The 24,908-nt window shown below is 38.1% G+C and overlaps 1 protein-coding gene and 1 long non-coding RNA gene across 2 annotated transcripts in view; one reads left to right on the plus strand and one right to left on the minus strand.

The window, feature by feature from the left end:
* LOC138160715 (uncharacterized) overlaps positions 1-24,908 on the minus strand; it is a 239,240-nt gene that overhangs the window by 105,095 nt on the left and 109,237 nt on the right. The window lies entirely within an intron of this gene.
* On the plus strand, positions 15,600-16,572 carry LOC138160525 (olfactory receptor 2A7-like). The gene has a single exon (XM_069087076.1). It carries the CDS (start codon positions 15,640-15,642, stop codon positions 16,570-16,572), a length of 933 nt encoding a protein of 310 aa, XP_068943177.1. The 5' UTR covers positions 15,600-15,639.

A 24,908-nucleotide genomic window follows, 5' to 3' on the forward strand; every position in this document is an offset into this window, starting at 1 on the left:
GCTGCAAAGAAAAATATGAAGAAAATGGAGGAGCTCAAGAAGGATTTTGAAAATCAAGTAAGAGAAGTAGAAGAAAAACTGGGAAGAGAAATGAGAATGATGCAAGAAAATCATGAAAGAGAGTCAACAATCTGACTGAAGAAAATAACACCTTAAAAAATAGACTAACTCGGGGGCAGAGTCAAGGTGGGGGTGGAGAAATAGGACTTGAATTCAGCTCCCACTCCAACCTCCCCCAATTCAAGTAAAAATGACTCTAGAAAAACTTTGGAGCTACAGAAACCACAAATTGACACAGAGCAGCTAACCTCCTGCTGAAGACAATCCAGCAGGCCAGAAGGAAGGGGCCAGTGCAGCACAATGGGAGCTGACCCCAACCCCACAGGAGCCAGAGGTCTTAGCCCTATTGTGGGCCTGACCAGCCGCCGGCTGGACTGACTTCGAATCACCAGCAATTCTGGCTGTTTCCAGAAATATCAACCCATAGATGCCAAGGACAAAGTGAGATGTCAGTGCAGTGTAGACTTTGAGACCTAGGAATTCTGAGTGTGGTCTGATCTTTGACCCCAGGCTGAAGTTCTGTGGCAGTTCTGGCCTGCAGATTATAAGGGGACTAAACAACCAGTCTGAGGGGTAATGGCTCTTACTTTAACCTATTTGGATCTGGATTGCTGTCTAGGGTGGAGGTCCTGGGATGCATGACCAGCTTGCCAGAGTGTGTTGAGGCTTCAGAAAGGGCACCAAACTAATACCTTTGGCAGCTACGAAAACCCCAGCATTTGGGACAAAGATCCCCTTTCTGGTAGAAGAGTTTTACTGTGGCAAAAAGCCAAAAAGACAAGCAACTGAGGGGCAACATAAGCAGGCAAAGGAAGCAAAGAATGCAGAGCAACCCAACATTACATTCCTATTTTGGAGACAAAAAGGATCAAAGCATGGAACAAGAGGAAGACAGCAAAGTCTGAACTCCTGCACCAAAAGCTTCCAAGAAAAATATGATCTGGTTACAGGCCATAGAGGAGGTTAAAAAGGATTTTGAAAATCAAGTAAGAGAAGCAGAGGAAAAACTAGGAAGAGAAATGAGAACCATGCAAGAAAATTATGAAATGAGGGTTAACAACCTGACTGAAGAAAATAACACCTTAAAAAAATAGACTAACTCAGATGGCAAAAGAGGCTCAAAAAAGGAAATGAGGAGAAAAATGACCTAAAAAGCCAAATTTGCCAGATGGAAAAAGAATCTCAAAAGCTCACTGAAGAAAATCATTCCTTCAGAATTAGATTGGAACAAATGGAAACAAGTGATTCATGAGAAATCAAGATACTATTAAACAGATCCAAACAAATGAAAAAAATAGAAGGCAATGTGAAATATCTCACTAGAAAAACCACTGACCTGGAAAGTAGATCCAAGAGAGGTAATTTAAAAATTATTGACTACCTGAAAGCCATGATCCTAGAACCTAGAAATCGTCCTTCAAGAAATTCTCAAGGAAAATTGCCCTGATGTTTTAGAACCAGAGAGCTAAATAGAGGTTGAAAGAGTCCACCAATAACCTCCTGAAAAAATCCCCAAAAGAAAACTCCTACGAATACTATAGCCAGGTTCCCAAATTCCCAGATCAAGGAGAAAATATTACAAGCAGCCAGTAAGAAGCAATTTGAATATTGTGGGAACACAAACAGGATAACACAGGATCTGGCAGCTTCTATATTGAGAGATTGAAGAGATTGAAATTTGATATTCTAAAGGTCAAAGGAGCTGGGATTAAAACCAAAATCACCCACCCAGTAAAACTGAGTATCATGTTCCAGGGGAAATATGGTCATTCAGTGGAATAGAGGACTTTCAAGCATTCTTGATGAAAAAAACCACAGTTGAATAGAAAATTAGGCATTCAGATACAAGAAGTAAGAGAAGCTTGAGAAGGTAAACAGGGAAAAGAAATCATAAGGAACTTTTAGAAGTTGAACTACTTATATTCCTACATGGAAAAACAATAATTGCTACTTATGAAATTTTTCTCAGTATGGGAATAGTTGGAGGGAATAGAAATATATATATATATATATATATATATATATATATATATATGTGTGTGTGTGTGTGTGTGTATGTGTGTGTATATATATATATGTGTGTGTATGTATGTATATGTGTATACATGTATACATACATATATGTCTATATATGAGGGTATATGGGCATATGAATACAAATGTAAGTGTGTATATGTGTGTGTGTGCAGGTATATATAGACAGAGTGCACAGGACCCATTGAATAAGAAGGGATGATACTTAAAAGGTGAAATTAAGAGGTGAGAGAGGAATATAATGAGAGGAGATGGGGAGAGATAGAATGGGGTAAATTATCTCATATAGAAGAGTTAAGGGAAAATTGTTACAATGGAGGGGAAGAACAGGAAAGCAAAAGGAAATGAGTCAATTTATTCTCATTGAATTTGGCTTAGGGAGGGAATGACATACACACTAAATAGGGTATCTCACCCTACAGGAGAGTAGAGGGGAAGGGGAAGAGAGGGGTGTAATGGGAATGCAAATTTGGAAGATCTTCCCTGCCCCTAGGCTAAAGTGCACCTGAAGCCTGGGGAGGGAGGCTTGTTTTTCAGTAGATACTTTTTGATTGGCCAGTGGTCCAAAAGGTTGTTACATTTTCTGAGGCAGGAGAAGGCTATATAAGCCCTGATGTGTAGCTTTGTTTTGGGGGGCTCACTTTGAGAAGTGTTCTGTGATTTGATCTGGATTCTGGGAAGCCGTTGTCCAGAGGCCCCCCCCCCCCGGCTTTGAAAAACCCAGATGTTGAAACCCAGATGTTGACTGGGTATGGATGTAATGGTTGGACAGTTTGGAAATCTGTCTACTTGATCTGTTTCTCTCTTGATAATTCTGCCTGTATACTTTGAAGTTCAGGGTGCTGACCTTTTTCCCCTGAACAAGGTAAACGATATATGTCTGACTGGTTAAAGTAAGCTTGTTAACCCATTTTGAGTTGCTTTCCTTTAACAAAGCAGATCTAAGAACCTGTATTGGCAGCAAACCCTGAGGACGCTTGGGGTGCCTGCTGCTACAAGGGGGGATAATGGAAGTGAGGGAAGGCTGGGGGGGAGGGAAGTTGGAAGCACCCACTTTTGAAAAGGGAATGGATCAAAGTGGAAAATAGAACAAGTGGGGTGTGGGATAGGATAAAGGGAAATGTAGTCAGTCTTCCACAATACACTAAGAAATGTGTTGCATAGCTACTCATGTACAACCTGTATTTAATTTCGTATCTTCCCAGTGAAGGTGGATGACAAGGGAGGAAGGGAAAGAATCTGGAATCCAAAGTTTTAAAATCAAATGTTTAAAAATATATATACATATTATTATTAATGTTTTACATGTAACTGGGAAATGAGATATACAGGCACATGGGCATAGAGATCCACCATGCCCTACTGGAAAGTCGAAGGGGAATTGGAGGAAGATATGGGAGAGAGCAGGTTGGGGGAGGGGATATTCAGTGGGGATGGGGTAGTGGGTAAGGAAAATTGGGGCAAAAATTTGTAACTCAAAATCTTGTGGAAATGAATGATGCACATTAAAAAATAAAAAAGAGAGAAAAAAAATAGACTAACTCAAATGGCAAAAGAGGCTCAAAAAGCTGAGGAGAAGAATGAGAAGAATGTCTTAAAAAGCTGAATTTGCCACATGGAAAAATAATTTCAAAAGCTCACTAAAGATAATAATTCCTTCAGAATTAAATTGAAACAAATGGCAGCTAATGACTTTATAATAAATCAAGATACTATTAAACAGATCCAAACAAATGAAAAAATAGAAGTCAATGTGAAATATTTCATTGGAAAAACCACTGACTTGAAAAATAGATTCAGGAGAGATAATTTTAAAAAATCATTGGACTACATGAAAGCCATGGTCAAAAAAAGAACCTAGAAATCATTCTTCAAGAAATTCTCAGGGAAAATTGCCCTGATATTTTAGAACCAGTGGGCAAAAAAGAAATTGAAAGAATTCACCAATCACCTCTTGAAAAAGATCCCAAAAAGAAAACTCTTAGGAATGTTATAGTCAGTTTCCAGAGTTCCCAGATCAAGGAAAAAATATTATATGCAGCCAAGAAGAAATAATTCAAATATTGTGGAAACACAATCAGGATAACACAGGATCTGGCAGCTTCTACATTAAGGGATTGAAGGGCTTGGAATATGATATTCTGGAGATCAAAGGAGTTGGGAGTAGGACCAAGAATAACCTACCCAGCAAAACTGAGTATCATGTTTCAGGGGAAAATATGGTCATTCAATGAAATAGAGAAATTTCAAGCATTCTTGATGAAAAAAAAACAGTTGAATAGAAAATTTGACATTCAAATTCAAGAAGCAAAAGAACCATGAAAAGTTAAACAGGAAAAAGAAATCATAAGGAACTTATCAAACTTTAACTATTTACATTCCTACATGAAAAAACAATAATTATAACTTATGAAACTTTTCTCAGTGTGAGGATAGTTGAAGGGAACATATATATACACATATATGACTATGTAGGATGGTATATATGTGTATGGATACATATGTGAGTGTGTTTATATATATGTACAGGTATATATAGACAGAGGGGACAGGATTAATTGAATAGGAAGGGGTGATACTTAAAAGGTGAAATTGAGAGGTGAAAGAGGAATATAATGAGAGGAGATATGGAGAGACAGAACAGGGTAAATTATCTCATATAGAAGAGGCAAGGGAAACCTGTTACTATAGAGGGGAAGAACAGGAAGGCAAAAGGGAATGGGTCAAATTTATTCTCATTGAATTTGGCTTAGAGAGGGAATGACATACACACTAAATTTGGTATCTTGCCCTACAGGAGATTAGGGGGGAAGGGGATCGGGGAGGGGGGAGATGGATGAGAGGGCAGATTGGGGAGGGAGGGTAGTTAGAAGTACACATTTTTGAAAAGGGACAGGGTGAAAGTAGAGAATAGAAAAAGTGGGGGGGTGGCACAGAATGGAGGGAAATATAGTCAGTCTTTCACAATATATCCACTATGGAAATGCTTTGCATAGCTACACATGTACAACTTATTGAATTGCTTCTCTTCCAAGTAAGTTTGGGTGACAAGGTAGAAAAAGAAAAAATCTCAATCGAATTCAAAATTTTAAAAGCAAATGTTTACAAAATTATTGTTATTATTATTATTATATTTACATGCAACTGGGAAATAAGATATACAGGCACTGGAGTATGGAAATCCATCTTGCCCTACCAGAAGGTTGGAGGGGTGATGAGGGAGGATATAGGAGAGAGCAGATTGGGGGAGGGGTTACACCATGGCATCGCTGTTTTGGGGTGGTGGGTAGGGGTAAGACGGGGAGAAAATTTGTAAATCAAAATCTTGTGGAAATGGTGTAAACTACAAATAAACATAAAATTAAACATTATTTAAAAATAAAAAATAACAAAATACATAAGTAAAACTTTAGAAAAAAGAAAAGATCAGATAAGACAGGAAATGGCACATTATGTCAAAAAGATAAGTACCTTTTTTATAAGAGACCAGGCACATGAAAGAGTAAGAATGATGGATACTATCGACTATCAAATTATTAAATGTGTACTATGGACCATGGACTGGGTTAAAAACTTCAAAAATATTATCTTATTTAATAAGCAACCCTAGGAGGTAGATTCTCTTATTACCCCCATTTTACAGTTGAGCAAAGTAGGACAGATAACTATTAAGTGACTTGACCAGGGTTACACAGCTTTCTGTATCAACACCCATATCTCTAACCTTTGTGTCATGTAACTGCCTAGGTAATAGAGAAACAAGAATGACAGAGAAATGAATGATGACTTGCATATCTTACCAGCAATGGATAACTAATTGTTAAGGAGAAATGATGAGCACCTAATGTGAAAGTGTATAATCTGAGAACTAGTGACAGACAAAAGAGGGAAAATACCATGTACTTTAGCAGAACAGATTTCAAAAAGAAATGAGAAAAGCTAGGTGGCATCTATGGCCAAGACTTCAGAACATAAGCTGACTGAACAGGTTTTGGGTACCACGAATGACATTGATGATGCACAAGCAAAATACCCTAAAATAAAAGAAAAATTCATAAACATTGAGAACTAATTTATAAATCATATTTGTACATGCAAAACAATTGCTCACATTATTATGACAAAATTAAAAGCACCTGTCTACTGAATAAACTAAAAATTGTATATTTCTAGTTCTCTCAGTTGTCTCTGTCTCTTTCTCAACTTTTTATTACTTCTTACATGCAATCCCTTACAAATAGAGCCCCTGGTGAAACTCCTGCTGAAAACTCAATTTGAATTTGGAATTTGTCCCTTTCTCAGTATTTCTCAAATATATTTATTTTATTTATCATTACAGATTCAATTTGTGGTCAAAACAGACACACAACACTGGGCAGTGCTGGGCTATGAGAAAAGGATGACAGGAGGTGACTGAAGATATTGATTAACCTTCACATTTAACTCTTTGATGAGATCAGACATCAAAAGATCAGGTACAAAAGTTGGAATAGTGAGCATTGAAATAATAAAGCTAAAATGCTATAACTCACATGCTCTGGATCTGTCTGCTACAACCAAGCAGATTGCATCTGCCCTTCTGGGTGCTAGCTTTACCCCTGTGGTTTTGCAGTGGGTATTCTCTCTAATGCCAACAACTCAAGCCCTTTCCTATTGTGTTTCCCTCTGTTGAGTCATTCAATAGTTGAGACAGTTCTATTTAACCACTTCACATGAATCAGCTTTTACAAAGGGTTGTTTACTCCAAAGACATAGCTTTGAACAAAGCACAAACATCACCCCCCTCCAATAGCTCAGAGCATATGCCCTTCCTTATGATCCTCAGTGTCTGGAGAGAGTGTTGGAGATTAACATAGTTTCTACACAGCATTGCCCCAACCAAGTTAATGCCCAAAGTCATCATCACTGTCAGATTCTTTGCCTTAGCTACTGTTGGACCATTAAGTGAACCAGAAAACAGTGCATGCCTTGCAGTCTTTTCTATGCAATTCCATCATGCATTATTGTGATGTTCCAAAATCAGTTTCTCCAGCCTCTCCCATTCATGTATTCAGAGCACGTACCAATGCTTAAAGCTTAGAACAAGCTGAGGTTTGCAGTGAATGCTAAAGACATCAAATGCTAAAAACTTTAAATTTACTGGGGGGAAAGGAAAAAATAGTAGCTACAAAAGCGAAACTACTCAACTCTTATTCTATTGGGATGTTTTCTCTTTCAAGGAATATGATTTTCAAAATACAAAGTGTAGCACAAAAAAATAGTGAAGAGGAAATTGATGTGATACTAATGTAACATTTAGCAATTCTTAGTGACTTTTTATCTCATGCTTTCTATTAAATACATTTTACAGTAGAGATTTTACACACTGCCAAAAGAAATACAATAAACAATCTCTTGATTTCCTTATGACTGCATGAAACCCTAGGAGTGATATTTGAGGGAGAGTAGAGAATGGAAGTGCCAAAGAATTAAAGTTTGGTCCATTTAACCTTGATTTCAGAAGAGAAATTGTGCATTCTCCAAACTATAAGCTAATTCTTAGAAAAAAACCACAGTTTATTAGACATAGTGTTTATAAACATTTTGGGAGAGATGTTCTAATTAGTATGAGCTAAACTAAGGGTTAATTTGGATAGGTCTCACATTCAAATGATGATTTGACTGGCAGGGAAATATAGCATTGTAATGCCACCTGTATAACTATGTGTATGGTCTTGAATAGGCTACTTTACCTCTGAAATTTCAGTTTCTTTATCTGTAAAATGAAGGGATTGCACCAGGTGAATGCTCAGATCAATTCTAATTCTTATTTCTTCTACGGTTTTATAATTCTAAATCATACCCAAATGATTTAGATCTTTTCTTTTTATATTTTCTGTGTAATTGGAACAAAGTAATAGGATACCTGGGTGTTAAGGGTTTAAGGTTCATACACACTCATACATAAAGCCAGCTTGGGGGCTACAGAACTTACAAAGTGACAGAGAGAAACAAGTCTTCTGCTGAAGACAGCCCAGCAGGTGGACAGGAAGGGTTCATCACAATGTGCTGGGAGCCAAGCCCAACCCTGTGTGAGCCCCTGGTTTTAGCCTCAGGGCAGTCTGACCAGACATGGCTGTATAGACATCAGGAGAGTAGATCACCAGCAGCTGTGATGGTTGCCAGAATTATCAGCCCATAAATGCCAAAAACAAAGTGAGAGGTCAGTGTAGACTTTGGGAACAGGGAGTCTGGGAGTGCAGTCTGGAAACTGCCATGGAGGGAGAACCAGCTGAGGCATGGAGGCTGCAGCTGCATGGTTGCTTCAGAGCTCCTGGACTGCAGATTATAGGGGGACCAAGCAACCATTCTGAGGGGTAACCACTCTTGTTTTAACCAGATTGGATATGGATTGCTGTCTAGGGTGGAGGTCCTGGGGTGCTGACCAGTGAGCCACAGTGTGTGGAGGCTACAGAAAGGGCAGTCAACTACTACCTGCAGCAGCTGAGAAAACCCCAGCAATTTGGGACAAAGATCTCTCTGGAAGCAGAGTACTACTGTTGCAAAAAGCTCAAAAGTCAAGTAATTGAGTGGCAACATGAGCAAACAAAGGAAGCAAAGCAAGCACAGTAATCTGACTTTGGATTCCTTTTTTGGGGACAAAAAGAATAAAAGCATGGAATGGCCCCAAAACAACAAAGTCAGAACTCCTGCACCAAAAGTTTCTAAGAAAAATATCTCATTTTTCCAGTCTAGTCCAGTCCAGCTTAGGTTGACAAAAAAGGTCTGTGGACACTACTGTATCTTTCATAATATATCCACTATGGAAATATTTTGTGTAGCTACACATGTACAACCTATATTGAATTGCTTATCTTACCAGTAAGGGTGAGTGACAAGGGGGGAAGGGCAAGAATCTGGAATTCAAAGTTTTAAAATCAAATGTTTAAAATTATACATATATATATACACATATATACTTATATGTACACACATAGATACATAGATATATAATTTTTACATGCAACTGGGAAATAAGATATACAGTCTCTGAGGTCTAGAGATCCATCTTGCCCTACTAGAAAATAGGGAGGGGTATGGAGGAGGATATAGGAGAGAGAAGATTGGAGGAGGGGGCATACAGTGGGATCGCTGTGTTGGGGTGGTGGGAAGGGGAAAGAAGGGGAGAAAATTTGTAACTCAAAATCTTGTGGAAATGAATAATGTAAACTACAAATAAACATAAAAATTTAACTTAAAAAAGGAAAAACAAAAACAAAAAAAGAAATCATAAGGAACTTATGGAAGTTGAACTATTTACATTCCTACTAGAAAAAAAATGATAATTGTAACTCATGTGGCTTTTCTCAGTGTAAGGATAGTTGAAGGGAATATATATGTATACATACACATATATGTATGTACAGGATTTTGTATGTGTGTATAAATATATATATATGTGAGTGTGTGCATATGTATGTACATGTATAAATAGACAGAGGGCAAAAGATGAATTGAATATGAAGGGATGATATCTAAAAAAATAAAATTAAGAGGTGAAAGAGGAATATATTTGGAGGAGAAAGGGAGAAATAGATTAGGGAAAATTATCCCATATAAAAGAGGCAAGAGAAAACTGTTACAATGGAGGGGAAGAGCAGGATGATGAAAGGGAATGGGTCGATATTACTCTCATTGAATTGGGCTTAAGGAGGGAATAACATGCACACTCAATTGGGTATCTTACCCTATAGGAAAACAGGGGGGAAGGAGATAAGAGTGGGGATGATAGAAGGGGGGGCAGATTGGGAGAGAGGGTAGTTGGAAGCAAAAACTTTTGAAAAAGGACAGGGTCAAAGGAGAAAATAGAATAAGTGGGGGACAGCATAGGATGGAGGGAATTATAGTTAGTCTTTCACAATATAACTACCATGGAAATGTTTTGCATAACTACACATGTACAACCTATATTGAATTGCTTATCTTCCCAGTGGGGGTGGGTGAGGAAGGAAGAAGGGAAAAAATCTGTAACTCAAAGTTTTAAAAACAAAAATTTAAAAAAAATTGGTTTTTTACATGCAACTAGGAAATAAGATATACAGGCACAGGGGTATAGAAATACATCTTGTTCTACTAAAAAGTTGGGGTGGGAGGGGGATATAAGAGAGAACAGATTAGGGAAAAGGGTATTCAGTAGGCTCAGCATTTTGGGGTAGAGGGTAGGAGAAAGAGGGGGAGAAAAATACATAACTCAAAATCTTGTGAAAATGAATGTTAAAAACAAAAAATAAATAAATAAACACATTAGAAACTTTGCTAGGGATCATGGGAGATATGGTGTTTTGTGGGGTAGTGGAAAGAGCTCCAAAATTGGAGTCAGAAAAACGTTCCTTCTAAGCCCACTTCGAACACTTCCTATCTATATGACCTTGGGTGCGGTCTTGAGTCTCAGTTTTCTTATGTATATAGCAAGAAAAATAATAATAGCACATATCTCACAGAGATATCATGAAGATGATATGAGAAAATGTATGGAATAAAACTTTGCAAATCTTAAGGAATTATGCAAATGTCACCTAATATATTTTGGCCTCTTGTCCAGTATTCTGACCAGAAGGCAATAGAGATGTCAAGGTATTGCATGTGATTCTAAGTTTTGAAAATATTACATTAGGATGATGACAGAAATTGGAATTATATTTAGAAGATGTTTCATATGTAGCCATTACTGTGTGATTGCCTCAGAGTTCAATGTCAGCCCGAGAATTTAGGAAATAATGTGCCTTAGATACATGATTAGAGGGAAGTTAAGGTATATATTTTGTAAACATTTGGGGGATGGAGGGAAAGAAGATGTGGCCAAGATCCATTGCCTCATGTGATTTGGGGCACAGGATAAACGAAGTGGGAGGATCTATTTGCTGCTGCCAGAAGGAGATCTTCAGGAGTGAGATAAGCAGAAAAAGCTATATTGGCAGCTTCTATTGAGACAATTGAGGGAAAGAAGAGTCAAGAAAGAGATGAATCTAAGTACAGCAGATAGGAAGGCTAAATTCAGTAGAAGTGGCACCTTGCTGAGGCAAAGAAACAATCTAGAAGAGAAAAATTGAGAGGTGGTAGAATCAGGCTCTTTTTAGTAATGGGGAATTGCTCCTGGACTATCTTACTGAACTATTAGCTAATTGACTGAATTGTCAACTTTCAAAACAAGCAGTGTCAAAAACCTCAGGCAATTTTAATCATCTGCTGATCCATTCCAAGTACCTAGGACAAGATAGTGAGATATCCTTGAGAATTTATTGATTTATTAATTAGATTTTTATTGATTTGTTTATTTGTTGAATAAAAAGACACTTTGTCTCAGCTTTAAGTATGAAAATAGTAATTTTTTTTCTTTTAAATAAAGTCAGACTAAAAAGTATGAAATTATTCCATTCCCTGAGGTTTTCTGAGCTGTTTATCATGGATAAGTCACTTAAATTTTTCACCTATTTGGAATGCCAGAGGACAGACAATCACTGATCTAGGCGGGCCTGGGTTTTAGAGAATTCCACAAGTATCAGTAGAATTGAGGATGATTCCAAAAGAAAATTTTCTCAGTGATTTGTGCCCAAAATAAATCATATGAGAAGTAGAACTTATTACATTTCATTGGGATACCAGGGATCTTTTCTTGACTCCCCAAGTCCCACAGATTACTCCAGTGTCCCTTAATCCATAGCTTAGTTATTGCCTCTAATCTGTGCAACATATAATGATGCACTGATAGAGAGAGTTTGACCAAAGTTCATTCGGTTGCCACTTTTGTTGAAGTGTATATATGTGGGCGATGGAGAAAAAAGGAGGGAGAATCATGAGAAACGGAGGAATACAGCCTCCATTAAAGAAAGAGTATATAAGAGCATGAGTTTTAGGAGTAACAGTCAAGGACCAGTTCACTGTCGCCCAAGAATAGTTTTAGCTTCCTCCAATCCCCGCCCCATCTTCTAGAGTTATTCCAGACCTGGAACAAATTCCTATTAAGGGACAAACAAAACAGCAAGACCACATATTGAGATGATGGTACTATCTAGCAGATATTAAAGGGTAATGGATAAAGGCAACTAGATGATTCAGTGGATATATCGGTGTTGGGTGTTGAGTCAGAAAAATGTGAGTTCAAATCTAGCCTCATAAACTTACTAGTTGTGTGACCCTAGGCAAGTCAATTAACCTCTACTTGCCTTGGAAGGAGCTAGATGGCTTATTTGAAATAACACTGCACCACTTAGAGTGAGGAAGACTTGAGTTCAAATTTATCCTCAGAGCCTCACTTTTGGGTTACCCTGGGCAAATCACAAAACCTCTTTTTACCTTAATCCCTGGAGGAGGAAATGGCCAACCATTCCAGTATTTTTGGCAAGAAAACCCCCTAAAGGATCACAAAGGGTCAGATATCAATGAGTGACTGAACAACAAGACAATATGTACTGGATACCAAGGAATATAATCTCTGTCTTGAACTTCCTACATACTGATACTTCTGTTCATTGAAACTATCTACTCATGACTCGTCCCCTGAACTCCTCCCACAGGGGCCCTGAAAAGTGAAAAGTCTTGCATCACTCTATAGGGAATAGGGAGGGGGTTAATTGCATGTTGATTGATGATTGGACCCTTATTTTCCCTGGATGGGCATGATGTCCCATGGACCTTCTGCCTTCACTGAGCTTTGTGATTAATGAAACAAAAGATTAAGCTAATAGGAAATAAAATTTCCCTTTTTGATATAATAGCAATAACTCTCTCAATCATATGTTAGCTAACACTCAGGATAGATGGTGAGATTTCAGTACCTAAGGCATCTTCCAGGGTAGTTGCAGGAGAGAATAGGAGAAAAAATCACAGATGAATTGCAGTTCTTTACTTTGGTGAGGTTTCCTTTCAGTTCATGTCTGATGATGATATTAAAAGCAGGGCTTTGAACTAGGATCATAAGATAATGCATGGAAATCATAGATTTAGGAATGAAAGGGATATAAGAGATCACAGGATTTCAGGACCACAGATTGGAGCTGAAAGAGACTTTAGTAGTCATCTAGTACTATATTCTGATGTTCCAGCTGGGAAAACTGAGGCTCAGAAAAGTTAAGTATCTTCCTGACTTTCGAATTCACCTTGAAATAACCTGTGATCCACTGATTCAGCTTTCTTACTATTCCTTGCACACATTTCACCTCATTATGGCCTGCATTTTCACTGGCTGTCCCCTATGCTTGCAATTTTCTCTCTCCTGACCATACCACCTTGCTTTCCTGGTTTCCTTTCTCAGTCAAAATCTCACCTTCGCTATGGGCCATTCCTTGTCACCCTTAGTGATAATGCCTTCTTACTCTTGCTTAGCTCCAGTTTATCTTGTATATATTGAGTTTGTTCTGAGTTGTTTGTGTGTCTTTCTTCCCTGTTACAATGTGAGTTTCTCTGTCTTTTCTCTTTTTTAATGTTCCAGCAGTAATCATCCTGCCCAGCACATAGTAAGTGCTTGAGAAATGACTGGTTGACCAAGATCACATAGATTGTAAGTAAAGCTGGAATAGGAGGCCATGAATTTTGATTCCAAATTTAGTACTTTTGAGAGATTTAGGTGATGATTCATAACAGCAGAAATCTTCAGTACAAGGCAACAGTGACCAGGCCAGACCCTACATGGGGACTGAATGACTGGGTCCATTAGTTTCTTGGCTAGTAAAAATATTGACAGCCACTGTATGAACCCTGGATCCTCTGCTTCCTCTCAACCTCCCCTTTCTGTGATCAACACAGAGAATAGTTAGTGGTAGGAGTTACACATGGCTCAGCTAAATCCTTGAGTAGCCAAAGAAGACAAATGATTCCACTGATCAGAACATGGCTTATGGAAGTTACTGCCACTAATGTTTGACTGGGCTATTCTAAACCCAGTCTCAACCCCAGGTGGTCAGTTCTCCTAGAGGCTGAGCTTTCTGTTGTCAATACTAATTATTGCCAGAAGCCATTTCTTCACACAGTGACCTAGTTAGTGAGGTGTTCTTGGTTTCCCTTCCACAGACGCTCAGAAGAGAGCTACAGCAGTCTATTTGGGTTGCACTAGGCAATTAAATGCCAGGAGACTGTTGGGGTAAAGATTATCATTATTGTTTTCCTATTCTCACAACAAAATAGGTAATTTTTCTTCAGTAAATAAAGTTCCTCACAATTGGATCAGGAAACTAAAAATTATCAAGTGAGTGTCAGAGGAAGGTAAGAAAAGAATGGGGTGCTGGAAATTGGGGACTGAAACAGGAAGTGGAAAAAGTATCTTTAAATGTATGGATCCAGGAAGACAACCTCTCCAATAAAGCTCAGCATAGAGAAAGGGATTAATAAATGCTTCTTGCTATATTGATTTGGTATCTAGATGTTATGGAGACCATTTTACATTATGTTATTGCTACCTTGCTAATGATCTATTTTCAATAATAGTTCCTCAAAAGGAAGTAATATAAAAATGAAAATTGGATCCTCTGAGTTTCAGGTTCATTGACATTCAGCTTCCCTGAGTACTGTTTTTCTCTCTAGGAACCACTCCAGAGGATCTATATTTGGTCTTTCACTTTTCACTCCTTTTCAGGCTTCCTGGGGATATAAACATCAAATAGAACCAGTGAGTTTGTGAACTTCCTGTCCACAGAGCCCATTTCTCTTCTTCTATCATTGATTCTTCTGACTTTTTTCCCCCAATATTCACTTCCTAACTTCTCCTCTGCCCTGCTACTGTACATGCCAGAAAAAAAGTGATTTTTTGAGAGCATATCTGTGTAGATGAAATATTTTGATACTAAAATATGATTTCTAAGGGAGAGTATAACAATTTTGGGGGAAAAATTATTTTTAAATAGCAAAGTTTTCTACATATTATAAGGGATTGATAGATCGTTGCTTATTAATTGAAGAAAAAGAGAAAATATTCATATTTAATATATAGCATATCCTGTCTATTATCCAAAAGTCAGACAAAGACAATGATGGTTTCAAAGTGTAACGTTGATCATGAAGTGATGGAAATTTTTCTATCCTATAGAAAATTAAGCAGGTTACCAAATATAGCACAGAAGGATTGCTATATACCTAAGAAGAAAGAGGATTCCCACAAATGGGGACAAAGAAGGGAATTAAAATAATATCTTTACCAAGAGACATGGTATGATATAATTCACAAGAAGCAATTCTCAGAGTCAGGAATCAAGTTCTCCCCCTGACATATAATAGCAGCATGACTGTGGGCAAGCCATTTAAACTGCCAGCACCCTGCAAAGTTCAAGTCTATCAGTTGCAGAAAAGGCGACTATCATTTTAAAAATAAGAGAATAGAGGAAGTTACTCACTGAGAATTCCATAATCACATGAAAAAGAAATGAGAATAATAATGTGTTATTTAAATCAAAATAAGATTTTTAGAATCACAAAGTAATGTCATATTCAAACTTTTTTTAATGTTCAACAGGAGTGGATAAAAACTCTCTGTATCACACTTGGCCTAAATGATGTCTTTGTCTCTGTCACAGATATATGATGAACAACCACACCCTGGTTAAAGAATTCTTTCTGATGGGATTTCCTGTTGGCCCTGATATGAGAATGTTTCTCCTTGGGCTCTTCTCTCTGTTTTATGTCTTCACCCTAATGGGAAATGGAGTAATCTTAGGCCTCATCTGTGTGGAGGCCAGACTCCACACCCCCATGTACTTCTTCCTCTCACACTTGGCCATTGTTGACATTTCCTATGCCTGTAACACTGTGCCCCAGATGTTGGCAAACCTACTGGACCCAGTCAAGTCTATCTCATATACAGGGTGCATAACTCAGACTTTTCTCTTTTTGACCTTTGCCCTCACAGAATGTCTTCTCCTGGTAGTGATGTCTTATGATCGCTATGTGGCAATCTGTCACCCCCTCAGATACTCTGTTATCATGACTTGGAGAGTATGTATCACTTTATCATTGACATCTTGGTTCCTTGGATTCCTTCTGGCCTTGATCAGTCTAATTTTATTACTGCCATTGCCTTTCTGTGGTCCCCAGAAAATTAATCACTTTTTCTGTGAAATATTAGCTATTCTCAAACTTGCCTGTGCTGACACCCATATCAATGAGCTCTTCGTCTTGGGTGGAGCTACTTCTGCTTTGGTGGGTCCTCTTTGCTCAATTGTGATCTCCTATATGCGAATCATCTGGGCAGTCCTGCATATCCAGTCAAGAGAGGGGAGACAGAAAGCCTTTTCCACTTGCTCCTCCCATCTCTGTGTAGTAGGACTCTACTATGGCACTGCCATCATTATGTACATTGGGCCCAATCATAGGAACTCCAAAGGGCAGCAGAAATATCTCCTCTTATTCCATAGCCTGTTTAACCCCATGCTGAACCCCCTTATTTATAGTCTGAGGAACAATGAAGTAAAAGGTGCCCTGGAGAGGGTTTTGGGAAAGGAAAGATCATTATGAAAGACTTGACCACCTCCATGAACTGTGAATAATCATTCAAAAATTTGAACGATTGTCATTTTAATAGCAACTTAAAATCAGATTTAATACTACTAATTTGTACCGTAATGTAGAAACTCTATGTGTTTGTTGCTTCTCCTTGTCACACTATGTAAATATTTTATACAAGCTATCAACTTTCCAAAGAAAATACAAAAATAACCTTCCAAAATGACTGACACCAGTCAAACAAGAAGATCTCCTGAAGAAAGTAGCATTTTCATATATTTAGCTGGCAAAAAAGGAAGTCATGTGGAGTTATACATATACTTGATGAACCAAGGCACAGAAGGACCAAAGCAATGAGAAAAAGCTGAGACATTACAGAATAATTTTCCAATGTATAGTATACATAAATGTACTTTGAACCTGCCAGACAAATAAAGGTTCAGACAAATGAGTGTTCTGGGAAATATTTGATCAAAGATGCAATATTTCTGCAATTCTCAAAAATTAATGATAAATATAAACACTATGGGAACATTAAAATAAAAGAATAACTATGTGGTTATGTTCATGCCATAGTATATGAAACATTGTGATTAATAAGTCTTTGACAAAAAGAATTTTATTTTATACTTATCATAATTCCTCCTACATTTAATCATAGATTATATGCAAAATTGTCACCATAACACTGCTCATATTCACCTTTGCCAAAGCAATATTCAATGTCTGGTCAATGGCTAAATATACTCTTTAGAATACAGGAAAGTTACTGGCCCTTCTCTCTCTCTCAATCTTCAGACATTTAGGAACCATGGATGGGGAATTGACTCTACCTTTCCCAGCATCAGCCCATACATAGGATTAAGAAAAAAAAAAAAACATTGAGCTCCAGTCATTTCAGAGTTCTAGAACAAGAGAGGCACTTTCTGACCTCTTCCACTTTTTTTAAGCAGAGGTACTGTTACAGTTTTGTCTTTCCAACTTTATGCATAGAAAAGAGAGAGGAAATTCTGATTTTATAAATATTATCTCACTTGACCTCCACAACAACCCCGATGAGAAAGGTTCTATTATAATCCCCATTTTACAGCTAAGATGATTGAAATATACAGTCATGATCAGAGTCAGACAGCTGGCAAGTATCTAAGGCTGGACTTGAACTCAGGTCTTCCTGACTCTAGGACTAACACTTTATCAACAGGGCCACTTAGCAGTCTCTTTGATGTTTTGGTAACTAATATAGTGACATGCACATAGGAATAAAGATTGAATCAATGAATTCATCTATATAGGGAACTCCAGTATGAGAAAAAATCCTCTGCTTATACAGTTCAACATCTTCTCTGCAATTTATGTACTTGAAGGTTTGCCTAGATCTCTCTGAGTTTAGATGTCTGACACAGGTGCAAACAGCTAGTGTGAGCCAGAGGTAGAACTTTCAACAGGGTCATCCTGACTGAGGCTGACTCTCTATCTACTAAAATACTATGTCTCTTCTTGGTATATGGTAGGTACTGAGCAAATCTTTGCTTACTTGAGTAACTGTGAACTGTGCAACCTGTGCACAGACCATAAAGTATTCTGCCTGCTATCTTGGATTGAAAGGAGGACAATGAAAAATTATAAGAGTATACATTCAAAAAGCCGCTCCATTACTCACTATGCAAAGCAAGTTAAATAAGAGACAAAATACCAGATGGGAATGATGAGAACATTTTAAGAGGAAGAAGATAGGGGTGGCCAGGTGGCGAAGTGAGTGAGAGCGCCGGCCCCAGAGTTGGGAGACGTGGAATTGGTTCCAGTCTCAGATACTCAATATCCACATAAATAACGGGCTGTCTAACCTTGAGCAAGTTACTTAACCCCAATTGCTTTAAAAAAAAAAGAAGAGGATGGAGTAGCATAAGGAGATGACCACTTCATTCATTCATTCAATTATTCATTCAATAATTATCAAATAGACTCATTAAAATGTATTATAAGTCTTCTATGTCTAATCCTGCAATATTGATTTTTACTAACAGAGTATTCAATATTCATTAAGGGGACAGAAAAATTATATTTTACACAGCAGTGAGTTAAGGTAATTTAAAATTAAGGGCTTTATATATCTACAAAACTCCCTCCTGCCAGGAAAGAGGAATATACAGTTGTGTCCTAAAAACATGTAAAGGTATAAGATAAATTTTTTTCTTTCCTTCTTTCTGCCTTTAATGGTAGAAACAGGAACAGACACTTTCAGTACCCATTTGAGCAACAAGGAGAATATCTTCTCTTTTATTATTCTTAATAAGGCTAGAGAGAAGAGAGAATAAAGAAAAAGAACAGAGAGAAAAAAAGATTCAGGGAAGCCATTGACAAGTGAGAACATCTACCTTTAAGAGGTTTTCATTCAAAACAAACCAGAGGATCAAAAAAGTCCTTGATTCTATTGCAAAAGACTCAAGGGTGTGAGGATTAAAAAATAACATTCTATTTATGCCCAGTTCCATGGAGTACCAAACTTGGTTTCATCTGTTTTTGCTTGTCTACTGAAAAATATTGTTAAGGACTATACCACCCCAGTATTTGTATTTTTACAAATCATACTACTTCAGCTTCCTATCATACAAGTTTTATTAACATTGATTACAAATTATAGTATTGGGAAGTGGATGCATGTTGGTGGACTAAAATGAGCATTTTTGCAGAACTCTCCAGACATAGCCCTCTCAACAACTTATAAAGGGTATCAAACCAAATTCTAAGTAGGGTGACCAACTTTAAAAAAAACATTGAGCCACTTTTCCAGTCCAGTACAGCTTAGGATGACAGAAAAGGGTCTGTGGACACTTCAGTGGGGACTGTGTAGGAGTAGAGTGGGATGAAAGTAGCTCCAACTATGGGCCTTCAAAATGACAATGGAAGGCTACAACAGCAGCACTTTGAGAATATTTAGGGCTGTGGGATGGTGACAAGATAAAATGCCTTTCCATAAAGAGATTACAGGAGACCTTTGAAGGAATCACTAGATACAGGACCCAGTACCCCTTGTCAGCAACATTAGCGATGACATTACTGAGTAGGGAGGAGTGCTTGCAGTCACAAAACAGTAGGGGCCCCTTCCTGGGTAGGGGTCACAGTTCCAGTATGGAGAGGTACTGTGGTCATGATGGGGTAGTGACCAGAATTCTCCCTAGATCACATCACTTTGGAAGCACTGACAACTTAAAGGTTTCCAAGATCTAGATGAGAAAAGAGCATGACATAAACACAAAAAGGTCAAGGCAGACACGGCCCCAACCCCAAGAGGTGAAAAAAGCCCAACTCTAACTTAAAATCAAAAGTCAAACAAGAAGTTAGCAAAGGAGCAAATAATAATGAGAAAGAAACTAAACATGGAAAGCTACTATGCTCAAGACTCAGAAAAGACAATGACTTGAAAACATCTCATAAAAATGAAATAAACTTAAATATTCCTAAAAACGGCTGATTTGGAAAACGGGAGAGATAATTTAAGAATTATTAGACTGCCTGAAAGCCATCTTCAGAAAATAAAGAACCTGCATATCATATTTTGAGAAATTATCAAACAAACTACCTAGATATCATAAAACCAGAGAGCAAAGCAGAGATTGAAATAATCCATGAATAACCACCAGAAAGAAATCCAGAAATTATTTTTATAGGTCTATTATAGTCAAATTTCAGAGCTCCCACCTCAAAGAAAAAATACTGAAAGTGGTCAGAAAGAACTATTCAAATGCCATTAAGCCACTTGTCAGTATGACTTGAGATTTAGCAGCTATCATAGGAAAGGAGCAGAGGGCTTAGAATATGATATTCTGGAAGACAAATGAGTGAGAATTACAACTAAAAATAACTTACCCAGCAAAACTAAGTATAATCCTACCAAGTAAAACTGAACATTTAATGAAATAGAGAACCTAAAACTTTCCTGATGAAAATAACAGAGCTGAAAAGAAAATTTGATATTCAAACATAATACTTAAGAGAAGTCTTAAAATGAGTGGGAAATCTAGAGAGTGGCAGCAAGCATGACAAGGATGAGCAGAAAAAAGGAGTAAAAGTAAAATACAATGGGAGGTAGCAAAGTGCTCAGATTCAAAATCTAAATCAAATAATCAGAAAGCAAAAACCAGTTACAACTTAAAAAGTTTAGCTGTGGAAATATCCAGGAATTTGAAAGAGAACGAAATTAGGAAGGCAGAATAAAAGGAGCACTGTTGGCTTTAGCTTTCTTCATACCAACCCTCAAAGTATGGAAAAGAAAGGGAAACAAGGGGTGGCTAGGTGGCACAGTGAATAGAGAACTGGCCCTGGAGTCAGGAGGACCTAAGTTCAAATTTGGCCTCAGACACTTAACACTTACTAGCTGTGTGAACTTGGGTAAGACACTTAACCCCAATTGCTCTGCTTTCCAAAAAGCAAAAAAAAAAAAAAAAAAAGATAGGGAAACAGAACTCTTTAACACATGTGGAGGATAATCAATTAATGAGTATTAACAATAGTTTGGTAGAATGGGGTTTATTACTGGAGACCAGGAATGTAAATAAATTTTTATAAATTGATGAAGCATAAAATGATCAGAAACAGGAGAATAATGTACACAACAGTGACATTGTAAAGGTAGATTCTGAAAGTTATAAGAAATATGATCAATACAATGACCATTCATAGTTGTAGAGGACTGATGATGAAATATGCTATATATGACAGAGAGCTGATCATTTAAGATGGAATAATTTACATATGTATATGTGTGTATGTGTGTGTGTGTGTGTGTGTATGTCTGTATAGCCATGGAGGGAATTTTTTTTTGATGATGCATATTTGTTAAAAAAAATATATCAGTAAAATTTTATAAAAAATAAAAGATTAGAAAAGACAGGAAATGGCACTTCATGTCAAAAAAATAATTACCTTTTTTTAAGAGACCAGGCATATGAAAGATACTATCAAAACAGGAAGGAAACAAACATTTATTAAATGTGCATTATGTTCCTGGGACTATGTTGAGAACTTCAAAAATACTATCTCATTTAATCAACAAACCTAGAAGGTAGATTCTCTTATTACCCCCATTTTACAGCTGAGAAAACTAGGACAGATAACTGTTAAGTGACTTGACCAGGGTTACACAGCGTTCTGACTCAACACTCAAATCTCTAACTTTTGTGTCATCTAACTGCCTACATGAGAGAGAAACAAAAATGATAGGTAAATGAATGATGAATTGCATATCTTACCATCAAAGAGTAACTGATTATTAAGCAGAAATGATGAGCACCTAGTGTGAAAGTTGGTGATAGTGAGAATTGGTGATAGATATGTAGAATTGGTGATAGATAAAATGGGGAAAATACCATCTACTTTAGAAGAACAGATTTCAAAAAGAAATGGAGAAAAGGTAGGTATCATCTATGGCCAAAGACTAAAAAGACTACAAAAACATAAATTGGTTTTGGGTACCCCAGATGACATCAATGGTACACAGGCAAAATGCCCTAAAATAAAAAAAAATCATAAATATTGAGTACTAATTTATAAAACATATTCATACAGGCAAAACAGTTGCTCAATTATTCTGACAAAATTAAAAGCTCCTCTCTACTGAATAAGCCAAAATTTCTCTATTTCTGGTACTCTCAGTTGTCTCTATCTCTTTCTCGATTTTTATCACTTCTTACACATAACCCCTTACAAAAAGAGCCCCAGGGATGGAGCCAAAATGATGGAGTAAAAGCACAAACTTTGTGTGGGCTCTGGCCTCAACCATCTCTAATACCTGTAAAAAAATTACTCTTAATAAATTTTAAAGCTACAGAACCCAACAAAGAGAGAAAGAGAAACAAATGTCCTGCTGAAGGCAGCCTGGAAGGCTGACAGGAAAGGTCTATTGTGACATGCTCGGATCCAAGCGCAGTCCCCAGTGAGCTGAGATTCTGGCCCCAGGGCAGCCCTGACCAGCTCCCAGACTGGCCAGAGCAAATTTCAGGAGGCTGAATCACTGGCAGCCATGATGGTTTCCATTATTCTCAACCCATAAATGACAAAGAGAAAATAAAAGATCATTTGGGAACTCTATTATAAAGGTGAATGAACAATGCAGTCCAGCCCCTGCCCTCAGGGCAAGAAGGAGGAAAGGAATGAGGGTGCTCCATGGCTTCTTTCAGAGCTCCTGGCCTCCAGATCATAGGGGGACCAAGTGACCATTCAGAGAATTACTCTTGCTTTGACATTCCTGGATCTTGTTTTTAGTCTTGAGTGGTGGTCCTGGGATGAGTAGCCAATGAGCCAGAGCTTCTGGGGGCTGTAAGGAGGGCACCCAACTAAGGGCTCTGGCATCTAGGAAAACCCCAGAAATTTGGGACAAAACTCTCTCCATTCTCTAAACAGAGTTAAACTGTGGCAAAAAGCTCAAAAGTGAAGTAATGGCAGATACTTAGCACCACACCCAGAAATAACTGGCCATGTAACCTTGAGCAAGTTACTTAACCCCAATTGCTTTAAACAAAAAAAGTCAAGTAATGGAAAAGATGAGAAATCACACAGACCATAAAATCCTTTTGGGGGGATAAAAAGTATTAAAGCATGAAACTGGAGGAGGACAATGAAGTCAGAACTCCTGCATTAAAAGCTTCCAAGAAAAATATGAACTACTCACAGGCCATGGAGGAGTTCAAGAAGGATTTTGAAAATCAGATAAGAGAAATAGAAGAAAAACTGGGAAGAGAAATGAGAATGATGCAAAAAATAATCATGAAAAGCAAGAAAACAGCCTGCTAAAAGAAAACTCCCAGATGATGGGAGCAGAGTCAAGATGGCGGAGTAGAAGCAGGACCTCCCTGCTGCTCCAGCTTCCACCTTACCCAATCCATGTAAAAAGGGGACTCTAGACAAACTTTGGAGCAGCAGAACCCACAGAGTGACACAGAGAAGCTAACCTCCCACTGAGGACAGCCCGGCAGGTAGGCAGGAATCAGCCAGGAAGCACTCTGGGAGCTGAGCCCAGCCCCACTCCTAGACCCCAGGGTGGGCCTGAACAGCTGCCGGCCAGAGGGACACCAAATCAGCAGCAGCCAGGACCGTTTCCAGATTTATCAACACATAGATGCAAAGGACAAAGTGAAAGGTCAATGCAGTCTGGATTTTGGGACCCAGTAAGTGGGAGTGCATGGCTTTTGCCCCCAGGGCAAGAAGCTGCTGAGGAGCTGGCATAGCCAGCCAGCGCCATGTGGCAGCTTCAGCTCCTGGGCTGCAGAGTGTAGGGGGACCATGCACCAGTCTGAGGGAGAATCACTCTTGCTTTAACCTTCTTGGATCTGGATTGCAGTCTAGGATAGAGGTCCTGGGGTGTGTGTCAAGCTTGCCAGAGCATGTGAAGACCTCAGAGAGGGCACCCATCTAATACCCCCAGCAGCTGAGAAAACCCCAGCGATGGGGATGAAAGCTCCCCTGTGTGATGGCAGAGTTCTACTGTTGCAAAAAGCCCAGGGGTCAAATGACTGAGGGGTGACATGACCAGGTAAAGGAAACAAAGCAGACAGAAGATTCCAACATTAGACTCCTATTTTGGGGACAAAAATGAGCAAAGCATGGAACAGGAGGAAGACAGTGAAGTCAGAACTCCTACACCAAAAGCTTCAAAGGAAAATACGAGCTGGTTACAGGCCATAGAGGACATTAAAAAGCAGATAAGAGAAGTGGAGGAAAAATTAGGAAGAGAAATGAGAACAATGCAAGAAAATTACAAAATGAGAGTCAACAGCCTGACTGAGGAAAATACTACCTTAAAAAATAGACTAACTCAAATGGCAAAAGAGGCTAAAAAAGGCAATGAGGAGAAGAATACCTTAAAAAGCCAAATTTGCCAGATGGAAAAAGAATCTCAAAAGCTCAATGAGGAGAATCATTGCTTCAGAAGTAGATTGGAGCAAATGGAAGCTAATGACTTTATGAGAAATCAAGATGCTATTAAATAGATCGAAACAAATGAAAGAATAGAAGGCAATGTGCAATACCTCATGGGAAAAACCGCTGAGCTGGAAAATAGATCCAGGAGAGATAATTTTAAAATTACTGGACTACTTGGAAGCCATGATCAAAGTAAGAACCTAGAAATCATCCTCCAGGAAGTTCTCAAAGAAAACTAACCTGATGTTTAAGAACCAGAGGGCAAAACAGAGGTTGAAAGAATCCACCAAACACCTCCTGAAAAAGATCCCAAAAAGAAAACTCCTAGGAATATTGTAGACAGGTCCTGAAATTCCCAGATTAAGGAGAGAATATTACAAGCAGCCAGGAAGAAACAATTTGAAGATTGTGGAAACACAATCAGGATAACC

Source organism: Petaurus breviceps, unplaced genomic scaffold (assembly GCF_028583685.1).
Source record: "Petaurus breviceps papuanus isolate PSGF00001 unplaced genomic scaffold, PetGlider_PUasm1.0 181, whole genome shotgun sequence".
In the NCBI taxonomy this organism is placed as follows: Eukaryota; Metazoa; Chordata; class Mammalia; order Diprotodontia; family Petauridae; genus Petaurus; species Petaurus breviceps.